General features: G+C 45.1%; 1 protein-coding gene across 3 annotated transcripts in view; it reads right to left on the bottom strand.

Annotated features, from left to right (window-relative positions):
- NF2 (NF2, moesin-ezrin-radixin like (MERLIN) tumor suppressor) overlaps positions 1-24055 on the bottom strand; it is a 70806-nt gene that overhangs the window by 20179 nt on the left and 26572 nt on the right. For all 3 annotated transcript variants that reach the window (XM_047759810.1, XM_047759811.1, XM_047759809.1), the window contains exons 4-11: positions 22829-22912; positions 14089-14157; positions 12909-12991; positions 9780-9855; positions 7228-7362; positions 4543-4617; positions 3439-3552; positions 621-743 (exon numbers count right to left, since the gene is read on the bottom strand). In XM_047759810.1, coding sequence (XP_047615766.1) covers positions 621-743; positions 3439-3552; positions 4543-4617; positions 7228-7362; positions 9780-9855; positions 12909-12991; positions 14089-14157; positions 22829-22912 — 759 coding nt within the window. The remainder of the gene's footprint in view (positions 1-620; positions 744-3438; positions 3553-4542; positions 4618-7227; positions 7363-9779; positions 9856-12908; positions 12992-14088; positions 14158-22828; positions 22913-24055) is intronic.

Below are 24055 nucleotides of genomic sequence, written 5' to 3'. Positions count from 1 at the left end.
CAAGAACCAGAGCCTGGGACCCCTCCGGACACTGCCACTGAGCACCCCTCAGACCACACCCTGGCAGCAGAGGACAAGCCACACCCTTCAGCTTCTCAGAGGCCCTTCAGGGTCCATCTACGGGGACCCACTTGAGCTGAGGCCACATTTTATGAGGGGGGAAAACCAACTTAACTCTGTCCTTTCTCTTTATGTAAGTGGTTCAGAACCAGCAGAGATTTAGCCCCCTGGGGACACGTCACAACGGCTAGAGACATTTTTGATCATCACAATGGGAGGTGAGGTGGAGCTACTGGCATCTAGTGGGCAGAGGCCAGGGATATGGCTAACAGCCCTTGGCACACAGGACAGCCCCCCACAGAGGATGAGCTGACCCCAACATGGGGTGTGCCAAGAAGTCCTGTGGGAAAGGGAACCCACGGTGAGTGGAGTTTGGGGGCTCTGGGAGGTTGAACTCAACCTAAATCTGCTCCTGGAAACAAAGGTGCAAAGACAACAATTTTTTTTTAAAGGGTAAAATTTCAAAGCAAATGTTGCTAGTCCATGGTCCTCAGGGGCCTAACTCCAGAGCCCTGGGGAGACCGTGCAGCTTCCTGGGACTCAGAACCCCCAGACGTCACCAGGGCTTCGTTGGCCATCGTCGCCTCCTCCTTCATCTGCAGCAGCCTCCTCTCCAGCTCATCCCTTGTGCGTTCGGCCTCCTCCCTCATCTGCTTCTCTCGAGCGAGGCGCTGCCGCTCCATCTGGGGGAATGAGTGGTCATCAGTCATGGGGCCCTTGGCCTGTGGTGCCACAGATCCAGGGAAGACTGGTGCCAGGGTCCTCCCTTTGGGGACAATTTTCTTCCCTGCACATTAGGTCCCAGTGTCACTCTCCTTGCCTCCCTCCCTCCATCCTTCTAAACCAGCTGTGGAGTTGAAAGCCTGCTCCTTGAAGAAACAGCTAGTGGGAAATGAACAAACAACAGAACACAGAGGCCAGCCTCTACCGGGCTGGAAGGGCGCATTGTTACATGCAGGAGCTGGAAATGGCCACCTTGCCATTGTGCCTTTGTGCTGCGAGACTCAATGGCTTTACCCTGAAGCTGACCGGACACAATGCTGGCTCCTTTTCTCCAAAGAGCAGCTCCAGAGAGAGACAAGATGCGCCATCTCTGTTTCTTATCTATACAGACTCCCCCCCTCTATAATCTCATCAACAATAGCTCCACTCTTGCCTCTGACCCTCAGAAAAGATGGAATCGCTCCGTGTGATGCATCAATAGCTCACACATTGTATTCCACAGAGGGGAGCCACAGCGGCCCCACATAGACCCACACAGCCTCACGTAGGCCTGCAACAGGAGGAAGCTGGGCAGGGAACGCAGCCCGCTCCTCACGGCACCAGCACTAAGCCACCGCCAGTTCCCTTGCCTTCTGGATCACTGTGTTAATTGGGCCACATGCCGAGCTTAATAAGGGGAACAAGCACAGGACAAGCACTATTCTCTGTGATCCTAGGGCTCTAGCCGAGTTCAGAAAGCAGAAGCCAGAAGTGACCACTGCACTATTTTCTTCCTTAAATAATTAAAACACGTTTAATTACTTCTTGCTTCAATCTTCTCCCAAACACAAGATTTCTAAGATTGCTGCCTTTTCTAAATACTATGCCAAAAAAATTGCAATGGACCTCAAAGGAATAATGCAAAGACAAGCAACAAAATACTGTAAATTCTTCTCCCATTTTCCTCTAGCAGGTCAATGAAAAGCCTGGCCAATCTGTCCTCTAATTCCTACCATATTACAATTTCCTTTAGGTGAATGACTCTTGTTCTCCACTTGAAAAAAAGCCGACCATCCCTTTCTGCCCCGAGCAGACCCACCTTCCCTGAGATGTCCACCCCAATAATAAGGGACCTCCTGTTGGCAAAGTGCTTTCAGCTCATGAAGACGTAAGTACAGGTACGTTGTGTCCTGTGGCTTGAGACACAGAATAGAGACCATAGCTTCACCTGACAGATGAGAACACCAAGGTCTGGAAGGTAAGTCATTCACTAGCGTCATGTGCTAAAATTCACATCTGGCTCCAAGGTCAGGGTCTGCACTGCTGGGCCATGGAGCCCTGGACCTGTGGCTGCCAGAGGCCAAGAAGGTGTGTTCTCCATTCTACAGGTGGGGCGGGTCAGGCGTGTGTTCATACTGTTCTCTGCACAGCCCAGAGGCTTACACGTTCAGATCTCTCTCGGCTAAGCTTTGCTCTGCTGATAAAGAGGTCAGAGAGGGCTCTTCTTGAAGTTGTCACTATGACCCCGTGCTGGCCTGGGACCATCTCTTTGTGCAACAAAGCCCATTCCACCCCCCAAAACATCCCGAAGAGCACATTTGTGGCCTACTGTCCCAGAAAGCAAAGAGATGGAGCGCCACAAGCACAATGGATCACACTGGGCACTTCATTCTGAACCTCAGGGCTGGGAGCAGCCTCATTGGAGGACCCAAATTAGAGAGCTGCACACAGACTAATTATCACCCCTCTGAGGTCCTAAGGGCAGCCGACTACAACTGCTGCTGCTCTGTTTCGTAGTTTGTCCAAAACCACAGTTGATATTCTCAGCGGCGAGGCTCAGATTAGCTGTGTGGATTTCGATTAGTCAAAAAGGTCTCTGAGTAGAAAACAATGAGCAGGTCGTCCGGCCCGCTGATACGCGCTGCCGGCACCGCCCGAGGGGGGTGATGTGCCGCCAGGGCTGACCTGCTCTGGGGAAGTATGGCCAGAGCCTAATTAGCATTCCAGCAGCGGGCGCTGAGATGCTGCCATGCATTCCATCACCAGCTAATTAGAAAAGGAGAAGGCCGGGCACAGGAGACAGGCAGACAGAAAGAACAAGAGCTCAGCTGCACGGATGAGAAGTGGATGGATGGATGGATGGATGAATATATGTAGGCTTGGCTAGCTCTGCCCAAACCTGCATTAATCACACTTCACTTTCGTGGAGAAAAAACCAGGGCCGTGTTGTTGAGATACGCCGTTAAGGTTTTTTCCTCATTTCCACAGCTGACATCCCATCATCATTTATTCATCAGCCAATAAAGAACCAATATGTTTAAAATAAAAAGTGGGGGGAGTTCCCTTTGTGTCTCAGCAGCTAATGAACCCGAGGATCCACGAGGATGGGGGTTCAATCCCTGGCCTCGATTAGTGGGTTAAGGATCTGGTGTTGCCATGAGCAGTGGTTCAGGTCGCAGATGTGGCTCAGATCCCATGTTGCTGTGGCTGTGCTAAAGGCCAACAGTTGTAGCTCTGACTCAACCCCTAGCCTGGGAACCTCCAAATGCCACAGGTGCAGCCCTAAAATAGCTAAATAAATAAATAAATAAAATAAGAGTAGGGATGTCCACGGCCAAAGGACTCCTGTCAGCTCATGACTGTGCCCACCTCCTGGCCAAGACCAGTCCTGCTCACCTGCTTTCTGGCCTTCTCCTCCCTGGCCTGGGCTTTCATCTGCTGAACTTCCAAAGAATCAGCCTTCCTCCTCCTCATAAAAAGGTCGTGGTTTCCGATACACAGCTGGAGAATCTGTGGCCATGAAAGAGAAGAGGTATTACACCCACATCCTGACCTCACTGCTACAGCTCAGTGGCTACATTGTCTCAGTGTGGGGGGAAACACCACCGTCCTTCCTGCGGCCTCTGGGCCTCAGCTCTAGAGACGCAAAGTAACGGTGCCTGGGTGACAATCACAGTAAAGAGAGGAAGGGGCAACGTTGTAGCTTGGTTTCCCATTCACCCCACTCTGCAGAGGTGGGGTGGGGCTCACCGACCTCGGGAGACAGGAAAGCTCATTCAAGAGGCTGGGCTAGGGTGAGAGGCTATTCATCCACTCAAACACTCAGCTCCAGAGGGATTAAAGCCTTAAGTGCAAAGATCAAGCCCTGGAAATTCCTAGGAAAGATGCAGAATAACCCTAGTCTATTTCTTAAAGCTGAGTGGTAGGTAAGTAGCTATTTATTTCTGTCATTCTTTATACCTCATATATACATTATACTTATCCTTACATGTGTCTGTCTGACATATTTCAATAAAAATAACTTTTAAAAATTCTTCAACATAAAACTTAGGTTTGGTTCTTTTTTTTTTTTTTTTACTTTTTAGGCACATGAAGGTTCCTGGGCTAGGGGTCGAATCGGAGCTGCAGCCACTATCATTCTATACTTCACAACCCGTCCCTCTGCTACTGTTTCAAAAAGGGCTTTCAGGAGTTTCTGCTGTGGCTCTGCAGGTTAAGAACACAACATAGCGTCCATGAAGATGTGGTTTAATCCCTGGCCTTGCTCAGTGGGTTAAGGATCTGGCGTTGCCACAAGCTGCAGCACAAGTCGCAGATGTGGCTTGGATCCGGTGTTGCTGTGGCTGTGGTGTAGGCTGGCAGCTGAAGCCCAGATTCAACTCCTAGACCAGGAACTTCCATATGCCGCAGGTACGGCCACAAGAAGAAAAAAAAGGGGCGGGGACTTCCAATTTCTCCGAAAAACCACAGTTCGTAATAAAAAGCAGGATCTCAACTTACCAGCTTATTAACACGAAGCTTTGAGGAGTTAAATTTGAAGACATCAATTTTCTTATCCAAGGGCTTAATAGTAAACTGAAAGGAAGAAGCAGAAAACAGGTTCAGTCTGACAGCCTAGAACATTCCCACCAACTGGGAAATTCCACAAAAGCCACAACTGCCTGGGTAAAGACCCTGCACAAGGTTGTGCCTTGGCCTAGCTTCCTAGTGCCCAGTAAGTTCAGGATCCGAAGGTGGGTTCTCAGCACCATCTTTGGCTTGAAAACCCAACACACAGACCCTTGATGGGCCTGACCTTGAAGCCAACACTGGGAGGGCCACCTCGGACTCTAAGGCAAGAAAGACTTGCCAAAGATGTCTGGGGAAGACATCATCTTGGAAATTTCTTTCACAGGCTATACTCTCCAACAAGGGGTTAGAGGACGGAAAAAGACCCTTTGTTTAGCTTTCGGTTGAGCGAACTGAGAAGCAGTACTGCTTGTGTGTCGTCTGCTACTTATGAATTTCAGGACTTATTTTTGGCCTTGCTGTCAACCCCCCGCACGGTCAGTGAGAAACCTCAGGGAGTGGGGAAACCACCACAGGCGCTGCACCTCGCCCGGGCTCTCGCACACAATCAATGGATCACTTAAAATAAACCAGCATTTTTGTTTTGACAGCACGGCTGTTGCACATAACAACCAGAACTACTTCCCATCATGTCAAGTCAGCTCGAGGCCCTCTCGCTGCGCAAGTGGCTGACATAATGGAACACAACGGCGCCTTGCCCCAGGAGAGGGACCATTAGCACTTACTGTGGCGGGCTGGACGAGGGGAGACTTCGATCCTTGGTTTCTGTGAAGGATGAGTGTTTGGGGAGCCTTTAGCATGCAAATTTGTGGATGTGCAATAAACCAGCTTTATGAAATTAGAGATGAAAACCTACCATACCGCAGCACACCTACTGCTTTAAGTCACCTGGAGCTTTCAGTTCACTGATTTAAAAAGGAAATACCAAAATGCTCATCTTCTGGGCTACTTACAAAAATCTGAAAGCCAGAATGTTTTGAATTTAGGAAGCTCAATCTGTCTCATCAAGTATGACCAAGTGGATCTCAACCACGTATTGGCAACTGGGGGCCTGGTGTTCCTTTCCTCGAGGAAAGAGAAAACAGGAAATCTGCTCAAGGTGGGGGCTCCACAGGCGAGCACAGGAGCCGTCTCTGTTACTCACTCCATGCTTGGCCTGGTTGTGCGGGCGCCAGCACTTCACCAGCACTGCCTGAGGCCCCAAATTTCAGGACTCAACCTTTCTGGAAATGCAGGGGATGTGGTCTTGGGGAGCCTGGAGCCTGGGCCCTGTGACTTCCCTTACCAGGCACAAATCACTTGATCCCTCTGCATCCCCGCTTCCTGAGGTGACACAGAGCTAACCAGGACACAACCACTATTCTCGCAGCAGTGTTCCTGTGAAGCCTGAATCAGAGTCAGAGAGAAGGTGCTGGCAGGCGGAAAAGCACCGCATCATCACTGCCTCTGTCACCCGCCCTCACACTGCAGTTGAGTGGTTACTTGACTGTAACTTCCTTGAGGGCTGAAGCTGGATTTTCTACATCTTTTTTCCCTCCACCTCAACAACACCTAACACCAAGCAGATGCTCAATAACTCCTTTGTTTTTTTTTGTTTTTGTTTTGTCTTTTTTTGTCTTTTGAGGGCCGCATCCACGGCATATGGAGATTCCCAGGCTAGAGGTCTAATTGGAACTGTGGCCACCAGCCTACGCCAGAGCCACAGCAATGCCAGATCTGAGCCATGTCTGCAACTTACACTACAGCTCCACGGCAATGCCAGATCTTTAACTGATGAGGCCAGGGATCGAACCCGAAACCTCATGGTTCCTAGTCAGATTTGTTTCCGCTGAGCCACGATGGGAACTCCTTAATAACTCCTTTAAAATTAACAATGAATGAATGAATGGATATAGGATTGCAGCATTTGGGAAAAGTCACCATTCTGTATAGTAATATTTGAATTCGTTCCAGTTATTCAAACTTAATTATTCTTGAATTTGTGTAAGACAGCCTGATAGCCTTCTTTATATCATTGGTGCCATGCATATATTATATGTGTAGTACACACATGCCTTCATATATGTATGTATGGAGATACATCTATACCCCCATCACATACATGAATCAAGCACTGGACACAGTGGGTTTAATATATGTCACACTTAAAATACAAAGAGAATTTTTCTGTGACCTACACCACAGCTCATGGCAATGCTGGATCCTTAACCCACTGAGCAAGGCCAGGGATCGAACCTGTGTCCTCATGGATGCTAGTCAGATTCATTAACTGCTGAGCCACAACGGGAACTCCCATAAAGAGAATTCTCACCAGAAATAGAAAGCCAGGCAATAAGAAAGGGTTACTTTCTGGTTTGTTTACTATTCTTTGGGGTTTAGTCCTGACAAGTTGAGCTTCCCAGCCCCTCGTTAGTCAGCAGCGGGGTTTAGTGATGCTATTTGAAGATAGGATGCCAGTACTGTTCTGTAAACACTGTAAAAATCAACAACCAAAAACCCAAAGCCTGGGAATTAAAGGATTTTACTGATAACAAGGAGCACCTGGCTGGGGACACTCCCAAAGGAGGAGAAAAAGGGAGAGACCTGCTGGCGTGTCCACAGCAGGACATGCCCTACCTCCTTGTCGCTGTACGAGATGTTTCGGATTTCATTCCATGGGAAGGAGATCTTGGGGGTCAGCCTGTTCTCAGGGTCATAAATATGAAGCCCCAAAGCATCCACTCCAAGCAGCAGCTCCGTGCCCTTTTTATTCTGTAGATGCGACAAAGAACAGCCACCATCAGCTCCAGCTGAGGCTCAAGATTTATTCAACTTGTATTCCCAAAAAACCTGGCACAGACTGTTATGTATGACAAGTTTCAACAGATCCCAACAGAAATCACAGCTGTCTTAGAGCCCAGGGGGCCTCCAGGTTCCTAAACTGGGACAGGCAGAGGCAAAATGATACCATTTTTGTGACTCACGTGTCCCACAGAGGGGTCACTGGGGGCTTCTGTCATATCACTGCTTGAAGGCTAAAGTAGGGGTAATTGAAGCGTTATGACCACTAAATAAGCAGCTTATCACAGATACGGGGTAAAAACCTGTAGGATTCAACATCTCTTATGTTAAAAGAAAAGGCTGTTGTACCACCAGAAAGAAAATTATGGTTTTTACGTCAAAATGTAACTTCAGCGTGACAAAGCCATTCTAGTAAAGGGTTACTGCAGAGTCCAGGCAGTGGGGATAGAAGGCACTCACTGTAAAAATCAACTTGCCTGTATGTCTGAAATTCTTTATAAAATGTTGGAAAAAAATATAAAAATGAACTGTATAGAAACTGTCCCTTACTAAAGCTGCTTGTAAAACTGAACTGATTGACGGGTATGTAGGCTATACTTCTGACAGCAGTCTGGTCAGCAGCCAGAGCCCGAAGTCATTGACCTGTGTGGGCCCAGAGGCCATGTCCTTGGGCTGCAGGCCCACTCACATGTGCTATGGTCTGGCCCTTGCAGGGCGGTGGAAGGATTCTCTCTTTACAAGGACCCCGTGCTAACGATGAGGAAAATGACAACAAGGAAATGGAACTGAGACTCAAGAGCAGGAAAATAGATCTGCAAACTGAGAAGGGGCCTGGACTGTGATGAGAAGGACCCGGCTAAAAGCAGGTGCCAGATGGAGAAGTGAGCACTCCAAGATAAATCTTTTTACTCCTACCCTGCGGTCAGGTGTGATCAACAAACCATGACAGAGTCCTCTGCTCAAGCTGCAAGCCTCTTAAAACTACTATGTTAACACAAGCGAGGCTTTGTGCTTTAAAAACCTACAGCACATTTTAGAAAAACAAGATATTTCATTATGCCTCTAGCTTAAATTTAAAAAAAAAAATGGATTTCCCCCATATGCCTCCTATCATTATGACTCCAACACTTCTATAGAATACACACAGAGCGGTGGGGACTCAAGCAGCCCACTTTAAACTGTTTTAAGCACACATCTTCCTTTGCTGAGAGTGAGATTTCAGGAACTTTAACACAAAAGACACTAAAATATCCATTAGCCTTATCTACATTGTGCTGCAACAGGAGAGCCACATATGCACAAAACAGTATGCTTTAGTCAGACTGCTATAGAAATATTCCCCCATAAGAAGCTTTTTTTAAGGACTATAAAACACCAGTTCTATAGAATGCAAGTGAGGGGGTGAGAGGAGTGGTACTGACAAAACCACAGAAATGTGGCAAAATAATCTGACCTTAAGGAAACCAAACAATTAGCAAATATAAACTAATAAAACTTCAGAAAACAACCTTGTGCATTATTATGGAAAATCTTTTAGGCATTTGTATACTGTAGGAAATTACATAATTTTCAGTGTCTTTTATTTTGTGCAAAGTAATCCATTAAAAATATGTATTTAGAAAACAAAGTTGAAACCTATCCCTAGGATATTTAAAATGTGTTTCAATTTCCCTAAATTTAATACAAAATTTATAGGAACCCCAAAAGAAAAGCAAACCTTAACTATGATTGTAAAGGTAAAGAACCACTGTGGATGATTGTTTTAATGCCTATTCATCCACAATTTGGAACTGGCAATGAAATACTTGAGCAAATTGCCTGAATACCTTTGGAAGGAGCTGCGTCTAACAGCAGAGCCTTGGAAGAAAGGTGCTCAAAAGGCTGGCTGGGGGCTGAAAACCAATGCTCCTCTGTGTGCAGAAGCACTGGATTCCCAGAGGACAGTGGACTATTAATGGTCTGAATAGAAAACCAATTAGCCTGCTGAGGAGAGTCCCCACCCAAATAAACCCGTAATCTAGCAAAGCAGCTTTCCTCTCCTAGTGCCCTGCCCCGGGGCAGGAGGGCGGTGGGGAGGCGGGGGGGAGAGGTAATTTAGAGGTGTTCCTGAGATGGCTGAGTTCTCACAGAGCCAGAAAATAACCAAATGTTACACCAGAGCATTCAGACAGGTTTCTGCGGAGACAGGACCAGGCCCCCCTGAGGCTCGACTGACACTTAATTACCTAGAATATAATTAAGTCCAAAAATAGAAAACAAAGCTCTAGGACCCTCTCCCCTTCTTGACCACTGAACTGTTTACGGGCTGAGGAAGGACCTATTTTAGCAGCAGTTTATACTCCCCCATTCAGTATCCATATACATGGGGAACTCAGGCTTCCACACACCCGGATTGTAAAGTAGTTCACACCGTACATCTCCAGGTCCTGAGCGATCTTCAAATATTCCATTTCCGCTTCGTCCCTGCAAGGAGAATGAAAGACACTATAACAGGGGTTGGGAAAACCAGAGGGCGCACCCGCCAGGCTGAGCTTCGCACCTGCCAGAAGATGCAAACCCTGCAGATACCCACCAAGCTGAGTCTGTTAACCACACCGAGGTCAAGCAGAATTTCCCATCCCCATGAACACAAGAGAACAGATTCATTACACTGTCTCTTGGCTTCAATTTCACGCTTTGCCCTTGGTAAATAGTGACACCCATCTCAAGTAATTCAAGGAAAGCACGTGGTATATCTGCTCCTGCAAATGGATTTGGAATGTTCAAATTTTATTTTAGCTGTTGCGTTAACTGGGGACTTTCTTCACCTAGAAGATTTTGGGAGTGACACAGCTCTCTCTGGAAGCTACCTGAGAGCTGCCTTTCTGATTTTATTTCTCTGGGTGTCATTGGATGTTAAGGTACCTCCCTGATTTTATTCCTTTGGATGTTGCTGTAAAACCCAAGCCAGGTCAGACTTAAAGGAAGCTCTTGAAGTAGCCAAGACTTGCAGAAAATTCCCAAACTGTTACAGTATTGAAATATTTTAACTCATCTCCCTATGACCTTGGCTTCTGCTTTCTTTCTGATCTCAAAATGGTCTCAAAGGCATTTGAAAAATTCAGCCTGAGAGGACACTGTGATTGCAAGCAGGTGGAGCAGCTAGAAATCACACACACATTGCTTTGGAGAATTGGTTGACATTATTTGCAAAGGCAAAAACTGGGAGCCAACCGGACAACCTAAATGTTCATCGCTAGTGAATAGTGATAGACTAGTGTGGTTTATTAATATAGTGGAATTCTACACAGCAATGAAAATGAAAAGCAAAAATAAAAACCACTGATACAAACCACAAACCCCAATCTCACAATATGACACTGAACAAAAGGCACAAATAATAGAAACTGACTGCATTTACATAATGTTTAAAACAGGCAAAAAAGACAACAAAACAGGCAACACTAGAGAGTTCCCATTGTGGTTCAGCAGAAACGAATCTGACTAGTATCCATGAGGATGCAGGTTCGATCCCTGGCCTCACTCAGTGGGTCAAGGACCCAGAGTTGCCATGAGCTGTGGTGTGGGTCACAGACTCGGCTTGGATCTGGTGATGCTGTGGCTGTGGTATAGGCTGGCAGCTGTAGCTCTGAATCAACCCTTAGCTTGGGAACTTCTATATGCCGAGGGTGCAGCCTTAAAAAGCAAAAACAAACAAAACGGTCAACACTACTCCATGGAGTTGGATTCAGGAGAGCAGTTACTCTGGGGAGGAAGGAGGAGGAGTTATGGGGACCTGTGTTTTCTTGTCACCTGGTGTTTTCACTTTGTAATAACCCATGAAGAGGTATATTTATGACTTGTCCACTTTTTTATATGCTTAAAAAAATTTTTTTGGCCATGCCCATGGCATGCAGAAGTTCCTAGGCCAGTGATTGAATCTGTATCACAGCAGTGACAACACGAGATTCCTTTTTTTTGTTTGTCTTTTTAGGGCTGCACCTGCAGTATATGTAAGTTCCCAGGCTAGGGGTCCAGATGGAGTTGCAGCTGCTGGCCTATGCCACAGCCACAGCAATGCCGGATCTGAGCCACGTCTTCAACCTATACCACAGCTCATGGCAATACTGGATCCTTAACCCACTGAGAAAGGCCAGGGATTGAACCCACATCCTCATGGATCCTAGTCAGGTTCGTTAACCACTGAGCCACGAAGGGAACTCCAACACTGGATTCTTTTTTTTTTTTTTTGTCTTTTTGCTATTTCTTGGGCCGCTCCCATGGTATATGGAGGTTCCCAGGCTAGGGGTCCAATCGGAGCTGTAGTCTCCGGCCTATGCCAGAACCACAGCAACGCGAGATCCAAGCCGAGTCTGCAACCTACACCACAGCTCACGGCAACGCCGGATCGTTAACCCACTGAGCAAGCGCAGGGACCGAACTCGCAACCTCATGGTTCCTAGTCGGATTCGTTAACCACTGCGCCACGACGGGAACTCCCAACACTGGATTCTTAACCTGCTAAGCCACCAGGGAATTCCTGGTGTACTTTTTTTAAAAGTTGGGGAAAAAAAAAAAAGAAGAAGAAGCATGTGACAGGGAGTTGATTTGAAGAGAGAAAAAAAAAGTTAAAGGCTAATGAAAAGATGATCGATTCCTAAAGTGATCGGGAAAATGCTAATACTTAAGATACAAAATTTCACCCTGCAGATCACAAAAATCAATTGGTAAAAAGCAGTGTCGGGGAGAAAACGGGTGGGGAAGATGTGTTCACATGCTGCCGATGAGCGTGTAAATAGGTACCATCTTTTTGGAGGCCAATTTAGAGACACCTGTCAAGATGCAAAATGCTCACATTCTTGACTCAGCAACTCCTCTAAAGAAGCTATCTTCAGGGAGTCCCCGTTGTAGCTCAGCGGGTTACCTGACTAGTACCCATGAGGATATAGGTTTGATCCCTGGCCTCGTTCAGTGGGTTAAGGAGCCAGCATTGCCATGAACTGTGGTGTAGGCTGGCAGCTGGAGGTCCAATTTGACCCTAGCCTGGGAACTTGCATATGCAGTGGGTACGGCCCTAAAAAGCAAAAAAAAAAAAAAAAAAAACAAAAAACCAAAAACAAACTATTCTCAGAACTACTCATACAATTATGTAACCATGTATGATTGTACAATGCAGAACACTGTGCAAAAGTGGAAGACCTATAGCTACTCTGAATACCATCAACAGAAGAATAGATGCAAAGGTTAAGGGCTATGCATACAATAGAATTCTTAAAATGAACCTAAAGTAGCACTGAATGCAGTAGGTCTGCACATCCTGGCAGGCAGTAAGGACCCAGGGCCCCATACACTAGAAGAAGGACACACACAATAATACTCAAGACCAGCACTGTTGCCAGCTCTCCTTTTTTCTTTTATGTTTCAGTACCACATTTTGTTCAACAAGCATGTCCTAGTTTTGTAGTTCCTTAAAAAAAAGGAGGGGGGGGAAAAAAAAGGCCCATAACAAATGTAAACCAGCAATGAAGCAGCCTCACCTGGCTCGGCCTCGGTGCTCTGCATACCAGGCTGTAATTCTCTCCTCCCACATTTCTGGAGTCATTTGATACAGATTTATTACCTACCGAAGAAGAGAGCCAAATAAAAAACCCACACGTGAAGAAAAGTTTGGAATTGTTTGCCATTTTTATAATAATGCATCATTTTTACAAGACGGCAGAGCTATTTTTAAAAAGCCACATCCAAGGAGCCAGTCACATGCTGAGGGGGGCATGTAAATAAGCACCGTTCAATGTGAGTCACAACTCAGGAAGTTGCAGTTGCTCTGGACTCAGGGTACCCCTCGCCTGGCAGTGGCCCCTCTTTCCTGAGCTGTGCTGCCCCGAGGGAGGACAGGAGCAGTGCTCACTAATCTTGGGCTGACCAGTGGGCCAGGCTGGATGTGCTGCTGCCTTTGCCTCTGCAGGAGCCATGAAAGGGGCAGGTAAAGTCAGGGAAAGGTGAGGGCCAGGCCTTTATCACTGTGACAGATGAGTGGAGCTATAACATCAGATGCAGTGAAAGGGAGGGCAGGCCTGCTTCTGTAGCTAATGAACAAGACCAACAACTCTGAGGATTAAAAGCTCTAACACCCACCCCCCAACTCGTGTCATCCACTGGCCCAGCAGTGGCAAACAGCTCATTTCCCCAGGCTGACTTCAGGCTGCTCCACACTCCTTCCCTGGGAATCACTGCTGCTCACCCACCTTTAAAAAAAGGATTATCTGCAGGCCATGCCTGTCCTGGCAACCCCAAAAGAACTCCACAAGCCTTTGCTTTTTTTTTTTTTTTTGTCTTTTTGCCTTTTCTGGGGCCGTTCCTGCAGCATATGGAGGTTCCCAGGCTAGGGGTCTAATCAGAGCGGTAGCCACCGGCCTATGCCAGAGCCACAGCAATGCCAGATCCAAGCCTCGTCTGCGACCTACACCACAGCTCACGGTAATGCCTGATCCTTAACCCACTGAGCAAGGCCAGGGATCGAACCCGCAACCTCATGGTTCCTAGTCGGATTCGTTAACCACCGCGCCACAACGGGAACTCCGCTTTTTAATATTCTCAACAGAGATCCTTACTCTGATTGATTACAAAACATCTGTAAGAATGTTCTTGCCAAGTCCATCTGATATTCCTTCCAGTCCTTTGGTTTTGTCTTTCCAAACAGGGAATTTGACTTCTTACCCTTTTTGGAAGCAGTTCCTCTTGGGCCAAAAATCCCCGCTTGTGAACAGAGGGGTCGTAGTCGCCGTACTGGAAGAAGAGAAAAGGAGAGAAAAAGGGATTGAGATTCTAGAAACAACAGTAGACTGGGCCTCCTTCCCTCCCAGTTCCAGGGAACAATTCAATCCCGATGACAAGTCAAGATTTCAACCTTGCTAGTTTGTCATCCTTGAATGAAAATACAAAGCTGATTATATCTATGAACAGAGTCACATAATCCCCTAAGGGATGGATGGGTGATGGATGGGTGATGGATGGGTGACGTGCTAATAAGAATGTGGCATTTATAGAGAAAGGTGGCCGAGCTTTCTAACTTCTGAAGAAAGCAGTGCTACCAAAACATGAGCCCTGGAAAGGAGACAATAAAACACAACTGTGAAAGTTGTGATTAGCAACGGGTGATAAGAGTCTTGCCTACAAATTCTTCTAAGTGGCTGGTAATTGGAGCCAGTTGCTAGGTCAGAGCTGGGGATAATGCTGGCAATATTTTTTAATACCTTTCATTCAAGGCTCTGAAAAATGCTTTGGGAAAAAACCCTGATGCCAACACAGTCATTCCTATTGTACAGACAAAGAAATATGTAAAAGGTTAACTGATTTTCCTGAAGCTGTAGAGCAAATCAGAAATGGGTCCTGCATTTTAATGGACTCACTGGAGACAGTAACTTGGAAATTTATTTTCTGATTTCAAAAGAAAAAAAATCCCTATCTTTCTTAGAAAGCTGGTCTGAATTGGAAATAATTAAAAATGGAAGAACTTTTAAAAAGAAACTAACCATACAATACAAAGAAAATAAAATCAAATCCCATTTCTTGTTAATCATCATTCAGTGGCTTTTCTTTTGACCAAAACCAACAAAGCTCAGCATTTTAGTATAATCTTCTATAAACATGTATCCTTTTCGCCATCAACATTGGAAAAACGAAAGGTCTAGTCTAAGGCTGTCGGCTCTATACCCCACCATATCTGGTCAGGAGGGGGCCCACCCTCTCATTCCCAAAGAACCTCAAGTTAGATTTCCTTCTGATGTGTTCTCCAGCAGATACTCATGGGATTGAAAAGAGATGTTTACTATAAACTTTAAATCACTATTCCCACACCACTCTGCTATAAAAAGCCCTAAGATTTCCTATGACTCTCACAATTACCTTGCAAATATCAGAACTGTATTGCATTTTTTTTTGGGGGGGGGGCTCTTTTTAGGGTCACACCTGCAGCATATGGAAGTTCCCAGGCTAGGGGTTGAACTGGAGCTAGAGCTGCCGGCCTACACCACAGCCACAGCAACACTAGATCCAAGCCGCGTCTGCAACGTATGCTGCAGCTTGTGGCAATGCCAGATCCTTAACTCGTGAGCCACCAGGGAACTCCAATTCATTTCTTCATTTAAAAACCTTGAAGGAGGAGTTCCCATTGTGGAGCAGTGGAAACAAATCCAACTAGGAACCATGAGGTTGCGGATTTGATCCTTGGCCTCGCTCAGTGGGTTAAGCAGGTGATGAAGACGGTTCTGCATGGTGCCAGCTCATAATGAGTCAGATATTATTGTCACCTTCCGAGTTGTTTATAACGACATGGTCACTCTTTATACCTCTCTGACTTTTGAAAAGGGAGGATGATAAAGAAAGCCCTGTTAGTTGCACTTGCAAACCTTTCAACAGTGCTGACCAAACTCTAAAGCTTTTGCAAGCAGATATGCAAAGTTAAAGCTGTAAATTCAGGCTCCAAAGGCTTGCAAGATTAATGATCCACATTACCATACCAAGCTTCCAGCTACTCCACTGATCAAATGTTACATCTGAGCACCAAGGAGGCAGCAAAGACCCTGCTGAAGGAACTTTTCCACTGGACTAATTCCACTTACAACATTAAAGCCACCTTGAGGTGTGTGTCTGTTCTTAAATAGCTTTTTAAAAAACAAAAGAAGATCCCTAAGTTGTGGCAGCGAGTGAATATAAAAGAAAGTCATACCACTGCATGGATGAAGATGGCTGATCCCGTCCTTTTATGTAGAGAGCCATCCTGATAACATCACCAGGAGTGAACTGCTGGGAAGCTAATGAGGCTTGAGTTTCAGGTCCTTGCACCTGTCTGGGCCTATACCTAATTTTATATTTATACTTTGGTGTTCTTGCATTAAAAGGATCCCCTACATCATATAAATTTTAGGCCCCACAAAACCTGGATCCACTTCTCATATCAATCAATTGAACTTAAATTCAAGAAGGAAGTTCACCATTTTTTTTTTTCATTTTCATTTTTTCTTTTTACAGCTACACCTGCAGCATATGGAGGTTCCCAGGCTAGGGGTTGAATCAGAGCTGTAGCCGCCGGCCTAAGCCAGAGCCACAGCAATGCGGGATCCGAGCCACATCTGCAACCTACACCACAGCTCACTGCAACACCAGATCCTTAACCCACTGTTCTTAAACAGAGGCAAATACTTTCCTTTGCTTATATGTATGAAAAATTGGACCAAATGCTCTGAACAGGATTTCACAAAACATAATAGTCTAATCAATACATATCTAGAATAGTTAGATCTCTACCATACTCCAGTCACTAAATTCCAGATGGATTAAAGACTTAAACCTATAAACGAAAATCCATAAATACACCAGAACAAAATATAGAAGAACACGTATATACTGAGGTTGGTGAAGTCATTACCAAAGACACTCAATCCATAAAAAGAAAAGGACTAACGTGTGACATGTAAAAAAATGATAAAAGATTAACACCCATAATATATATAATATATAAATCAACTAGAAAAAGACAATGCAGTGAAAAAATGGGCAAATCATTTTATATATATATATATATTTTTTTTTTGTCTTTTTGCCTTTTCTAGGGGTTCCCAGGCTAGGGGTCTAATCGGAGCTGTAGCCGCCAGCCTACGCCAGAGCCACAGCAACGAGGGATCTGAGCCGAGTTTGCGACCTACACCACAGCCCATGGCAATGCCGGATCTTTAACCCACTGAGCAAGGCCAGGGATCGAACCTGCAACCTCATGGTTCCTAGTCGTCTTTGTTACCCACTGGGCCACGACGGGAACTCCCATAATAAACATTTGATTCACAGAAAAAAGAATGGCCAATAAATCTATGAAAAAGATGCCTCAGTGGTAATTAGAGAAATGAAAACTTTTTAAAAAATTCTACCTTTTTTGTCAGAGTGGCAAAAATTTAAAAGGCTGATAGCATCCACTGTTGGTGAGGATATAGAAAAACAGATATTCTCACCATTATTGGCTGAAGCTACATTAGGACACTAGGAGAGTAATCTGACCATAATTATTTAAAGATTTTTGAAATAGAATTTACATGCATAAAACTCAACAATTTAAGCATTTTTAAAGTACGTTCAGAATGTTGTACAATCATTACCACCATCAAATTCCAAAGTATTTCCATCACCTCTGAAAGAAATCATTTGCCTATTAGCAGCAGCTCCTAATTTCATCCTCCTCCTGTCCCCTAGCAACCACTCAATCTTCCTTCTGTCTCTCATGAATTTGCCTGGTCTGGACATTTCATACAAATGGAATCACACAACATGCGGCCTTTCGTGCCTCCATCTTTCACTTAGCCTTATTTAAATTTTAAATGTTCCTGTCCTTCAACCCATGTATGCCATTTCTTGGTATCTATCATAGCCAAATACTGTTCATATGTGTCCAAACAGGATGTTCACTGCACCCACTTATATAGAAAAATAATAGAAAGAAAAACCTAAATATCTACCAAAAAGAGCAAAATAATCCAGGTCCCTCCTTTCTATGATATACTGTTCAACTGTTTAAAAAACTGACAATTCGACCTCTGCCCAGGAACTTCCCTATGCCTCAAGTGTGGCCAAAAACAGGAAAAACAAACAAAGCAAAACACCTAAACTCAGTAGTTTAGGAGTTCCCTGGTAGTTCAGTGGATTAAAGATTTGTCGTTGTCACCGTTGTGGCACAGGTTCGATTCCCAGCCCAGGAACTTCTGTATGCCACAGGTATGGCCAAACCCCCTGCCATAAAAACTGAGTAGTTTAAGAACCATGTTCTGACAGGTTTTTTTTGTTTGTTTGTTTTTTTTGTCTTTTTGCCTTTATGTGAGCCACTCCTGCGGCATATGGAGGTTCCCAGGCTAGGGGTCTAATCTGAGCTGTAGCCACCAGCCTACACCACAGCCACAGCAACTCGGGATCCGAGCCGCGTCTGCAATCTACACCACAGCTCACGGCAACGCCGGATCGTTAACCCACTGAGCAAGGGCAGGGACCGAACCCGCCACCTCATGGTTCCTAGTCGGATTCGTTAACCACTGCGCCACGACGGGAACCCCATGTTCCGATGGTTTTAAGTGAAAAGGGTGCGCTGTGCAGGATTTCCTCTGGAGTGGCTATCTAGAAGTGGGATTTCAGGGACTGGAAGAGGGTGTGTCTCCTGACTGAGCAGCCCCTACCATACCCAGAGCTCTATAAATCTGATGCCAATTTCTAGTCCCATCCTGCAAGGAAATGAGCTCAAACAGAGCTTCTATTCAATTTATTAACCCTTGGCAATCTCATGGATTTGAAATGCTTCCTTATTGTGGCTTTAATTTTTCTTTTTCTTGCTCAGTAGTGAGATTGAGTATCTTTTTGTATTTATAGATCTTTCTCATATTCTGTAAAGTGCCTGTTGTTTATACCCTTTGCACCCATGTTTCTGCTGAATTTTCTTAAAAACTTGAGTTTTTCGTATTAGGGGATACATCTGCAATTCCACTTCTAAAAATCTAACTTAAGGGGAAGAGCCTTCGCACATGTACACAAGGAAGCACATAAAAGAGTTCTTGGTAAAGCACTGTTTATAATAGGGAAACAGCAGCGACTAAACCTACCTCCTCCTCAGAAGGAGGATGGAAAAATAAATTAGGCTTATTCATCAATAGCTACCGTGCAGCAATTAGAATCAATGAGCTACATCTATACACATACAATGTCATACAGCTCAAAATCGATGTGGAGTGAGAGAAAATATCTATTTGTAAAAGGATAAGCCCTCTCCCCAAAAAAGGGGGATATGCAGGAGAATACACCATTTACATCAATTTTTACCTCCTGGATATTTTTTTCCTGGATATTTTAAAGTCAGTCTCCTCCCATCCAACTGACCACTGCCCAAGGTGTAAAAACCCATTAATCTCTCAGCTAGATGACCATCACAGCCTTCTAACAGGTCTCCCTGTTTCCAAATTGTCTTAGTCCAATCTGTCCTTCAGACAGCCACCAAAGGATCTGTCTAAGTATATACCCTGGAGTTCCCGTCCTGGCTTAGCCATTAATGAACCCAACTAGCATCCATGAGGACTGGGGTTCAATCCCTGGCCTTGCTCAGTGTGTTAAGGATCTGGGGTTTCCATGAGCTATGGTGTAAGTCATAGACTCGGCTTGGATCCCAAGTTGCTGTGGCTCTGGCATAGGCTGGAGGCTACAGCTCCAATTCGACCCCTAGCCTGGGAACTCTATATGCTGTGGGTGCAGCCCTAAAAAGATATAAACAAACAAACACTTCACTGGCTCTGCATCACTCATAGAGTAAAGTTAAGACCCTTTATGTTCTGGCCCCCTGCAGACTTCTCCAGCCTCAACTCTTGCCACTCTACCAAAACTCTACCCAATTTCTTAACTGCCTTTTGGCCTTCTGTCCCTAATTAGCATCAAAGAGTTCTAAGCCTCCTCTTCCACTATTCCTTTTTCTCTCTGCATGTTGAGAATCTGCCGCCCAGCACTGCAAGACTGAGGAGTTACATACCATTCTCCCAAAGTCATTTTTAATAAGAACACATTTCAAACACCAAACTGTCAATATGAAATCCAACAGGTGGCTTAAAACATTGCAAGATGGTTTGGTGTGTCATGTGACTGGGCCAAAAACAGCCAGCCCATATTTTTGATTCAAATATAACTTACACTCCAAGTGAGAAGAAATACAGTTCAGAATAACTGAACCATGTGATTAATATTTGTATTTATGCTTTGCGGGTAATTGTTTCTTTATGCTTTGGAATGAACTGTGTCTATATCATTCAAACAGATGAAATACAGTAATGACTACATTTGTGAATAATCACATCCCACGTGTTGATGAGCTCAATTTGCTTTCCCCACCGCACTTTTACAGTTCCTTTCAGTCTCAGAAAGGTTGTGGAAGAAAACAAATGGAATATAATGGAAGGAACCAGTACAATTTGCTGAAAAGTCTGGACTGTTGTGAGCACATTAGCAAGTCTAGAATCTCATGAAAGGTAGTGTGTGCCACCCAGAGACCCCTCTCATGTGCTAGCCAGTGGAGGCAAGAGCAAGCGCTAAGCTGGCAATTCAGACACTAGGCTTCTCGCCCCACTCCATTCTCTAGTTCCGTTCTGCTTAAAACCCTGTCCCTCAAGAAGTGGCTATTCAAAAAAAAAAAAAAAAAGAAAAAAATGGAGTTCCCTGGTGGCTCAGCGGGTTAAGAGTCTGGCAGTTACTGCTGTGGCACAGATTCAATCCCTGGCATGCGAACTTGCACATGCCATGGGCCTGGCCAAAAATAAAAAATAAATAAATAAATAAATAAAACAAGGAAGTGGGCTATAAATTCCATTTAAAAAAGAATTAACATCAAGTATTATGACCTTAGACAAATTATTAATCCTTTCTGAGCCCTAAATTTCTTGGTTTACAGAAAAGACTCCACTGAGTATGGCAAGAAATAATCATAACACTTTATAAAAGTGTAAAACACTATAGCTGTAAGATCTGGTCAATACTGTAATCAGAGACACCCTCTTCATATGAACCAGCAGTGAGAAAAACTGGAAGCTAGTTATAATAATCCTTAATTTCCCAAATGCAGACTTGAAGCCGTAGATTACCTTTATTTGTACAAGCCTGATAATTTACACTGGGAAAAACAGAACACGCTCCTCCATATGAAGCACATATGCTGTCTGTGAATCACTTTCATCTCTAAATTAGTAGGATCCAAATTAGTAGGGCTTTCCTACAGTGAAATCCATTTAAGCAAACATCTGCTGGTTCCCTGAAGTTATTTTTTTCTAAAGGTGGCTTTTGAATTTGTGGCCCCAAATTTACACAGAGAAAATGGAGCCTTTGAGACCCCAGTCCTTCAGAGAGAGGTGGTATCCTTGAGAGCCTGGGCCTCCTCTCAGCTGGGGAGAAGGCGTGCTAGAGAGGAACTCGGTTCCGGGCCAGGAAGTGCTCAGATTTAATGAAAGTGACAACAACTGCTTCATCACTGTCAGAGTGATACTGATTGAAAGGACACATTTTTCCTGTTATTAATATTCTTAATCAAAGCATAAAAGGAAGCATATGTTTTAGTTGAATCAAGGCCCATTTTCTGTTTTCTCAATTACTCATTTGTCAGAGCAGTGGAATAGGGAAGGCACAAAATGCAATCCCAAAGCCATGAATTCTGCCCTTAGCTTTACCTAAAATTGCCTGAATGACCTTGGGCAAATCACTGAGGGCAGACACCTGCTTCAGTGTCTTTATCAGTGACTGAGTCATCAACCTCCCCTCAGGTCTATGAACACTCAGCAAATAAATATTAGACTAATCATCAAATGACCCTGGTGCTTCTATTAGTCTGACAAGTAGGCACAGGCCCTTTTTTCCTCCAAACGATAGGCCAGTGACTTCCTGGCTTTGATCTGAAATTATATTAAGCTACCCCCCAAAATTAGGCTAAGAAGTTAAGAGGATCTTATTAATTTACTTTACATTACAGGAAAACAGCTTTGCAGATACCTCTAACTCAAAAGGAAAACAACAACTGAAAAGATTTTGCAAAATCACAAAAGTAACCAAGGTATCCCATTTATGAGGGCATCTGCTCATGCTGCGGTGAAAGGCTGCGGTCAGAGGGATCAGGAGAAAGTGGCATGTGACTAAAGTGGGAAATCTGAGGGGCATGAAGCAACCTGGGCAGACTCTGTGGTTCATCTTATAAAATCAGAGAAGAGGGAGTTCCCTGGTGGCCTAGCAGTTAGGACTCAGTTCACTCTCTGGTCTGGGAACTGAAATCCCATGTCAAGCTGGTGCATGCCATGGCCAAAAAACAAATATCAGAGAGGACATAAACACAAGACTCATGGTTTCCCTCTCCTGCTGATCCCAACTGGCAGTGACTTCTCTGTGAAAGACTCTCAGGCCATCAGCCAGCTTAGCTGGGCTGGGGGCGGCCCTGAGGACTTGCAGTACTGACCTAAGCACTGCCAACATGCCCGTCAGGATGAGTGAAGCAGGTTGTCCTCCAGAGAGTGGCATGTCCCCTACACATGAGGCCACTGGTCCTCAGAAGATGAGCCTGCAACGAGGACCAGGGCCTTTTAGACCTAAAGGCCATGTTTGGCCGAAACTGAAGGCAATAAATCATTTTTCCTGGTTAGTAAAAAAAGAAGTTGTTCTGGTGAATGTCATTAACTACACATACAGATTGAGATGAGAGAGAAAATTCATCAAGCTGTCCACTTATTTGTACCTACACTCTCTCTTAAGATTTCACGGATGTGAGACAGCAAGAGTTCCCCTGCTACCCAAGTCCACTGGCATCCCACTTTCTGGAGAAAGTCTCCCTGAAGCCTAGAAAATCCAAAGAAACAGATCCCGTGACAAGCAGTGATGCCCAGGAAGGATACCTCTTTCTTTTTGAGCCTACCTTGGCCTGCACGGCGTAAGAAGCCAGGAGCACCGAAGCCTCGGGAGGGCAGTAGATCTTTTCATCTAAAATCTGCTTCTTTACCTGCAAGGGGCAACAGGGGAGACATGATACTGGGTGTGTGGAAGGGAGCCGGGCGGGCTGGTCACAGCAGATGGCTGCAGGGTGTCCTAATGAGGCCTGCCAAGCAGGCTGTTAATGATTTTCCGCAAAAGGGGACAGATTTTCTTTTTCTTTTTTTCCAGGGCCGCACCCCCAGCATATGGAAGTTCCCAGGCTAGGTGTCGAATCGGAGCTATAGCTGCCAGCCTACGCCAGAGCCACAGCAACATGGGATCTAAACCTCGCCTGCAACCTACACCACAGCTCACGGCAATGCTGGATCCTTAACCCGCTGAGTGGGGCCAGGGATCAAACCCCCATTCTTGTGGATACGAGTTAGGTTTGTTACCACTGAGCCACAGAAGGAACTCCGACAATTTTTTTTTTTTTTTAACTGCTGCTGATAGGTTGGGATTTCAGTCCCTAAGAAGTGATTGGTAAGATGGCTATGCATAAAAAAACCTTATCTCTTCTATTTGTGCTCAAATGCTGAAGAGAAAAAAACAATCTTCATGGTAAAAACAGAGACTGACATCTGGGTTAAGACAGAGGAGAGCTGTGAACTCGGGAAATGTCAGGAGCAGCTCTGGTGGACTGCAGCCTTGGCTCCTGCTGAGCACATGCAGACCCAGAGGAAATGGAATCTGCTTTTAAATCTTAGCACAGGACAAAAGTCAGAGAGGCCACTGAGTTATGACTGCAGAAAAAAACCCATCACTTTCAATACGCCTGCTCTAAGGAAAAAGGAAGCCATAAAGTTTGATTGATTAAACCTTTAAGTCCCTGTGAAGTCCGAGAAACATCATTCTTCAGCCTTAATGTTGAGTTAACATATCTCATTGCGTTTAATTTCTTAGGATGGTGCAGTGGGTGATGTTGCAGACATAGAGGCAAGAGAGCCTTCCAAAATGGGGGCATGTTGAAATCAACACAACAGGAAAGCCAACTCTCTTTTCACAGGTGTCAACAGTCATCGGATTCATAAAAGTGGTAAATTTTGCCTTGCTCAGCTGTGAAAGCGCTCCAGCATTTCAGTAGGAGGGAAAATTAAGCCAAAGTCAAATGGGGAAGGGGCACCGCTTCCAAGCACTTAGAAGAAAGCCATCTCTATAACACTTGGACGTT

Source organism: Phacochoerus africanus, chromosome 15 (assembly GCF_016906955.1).
Source record: "Phacochoerus africanus isolate WHEZ1 chromosome 15, ROS_Pafr_v1, whole genome shotgun sequence".
Classification (NCBI taxonomy): domain Eukaryota; kingdom Metazoa; phylum Chordata; class Mammalia; order Artiodactyla; family Suidae; genus Phacochoerus; species Phacochoerus africanus.
This window is presented reverse-complemented; position numbering and strand designations above follow the sequence as displayed.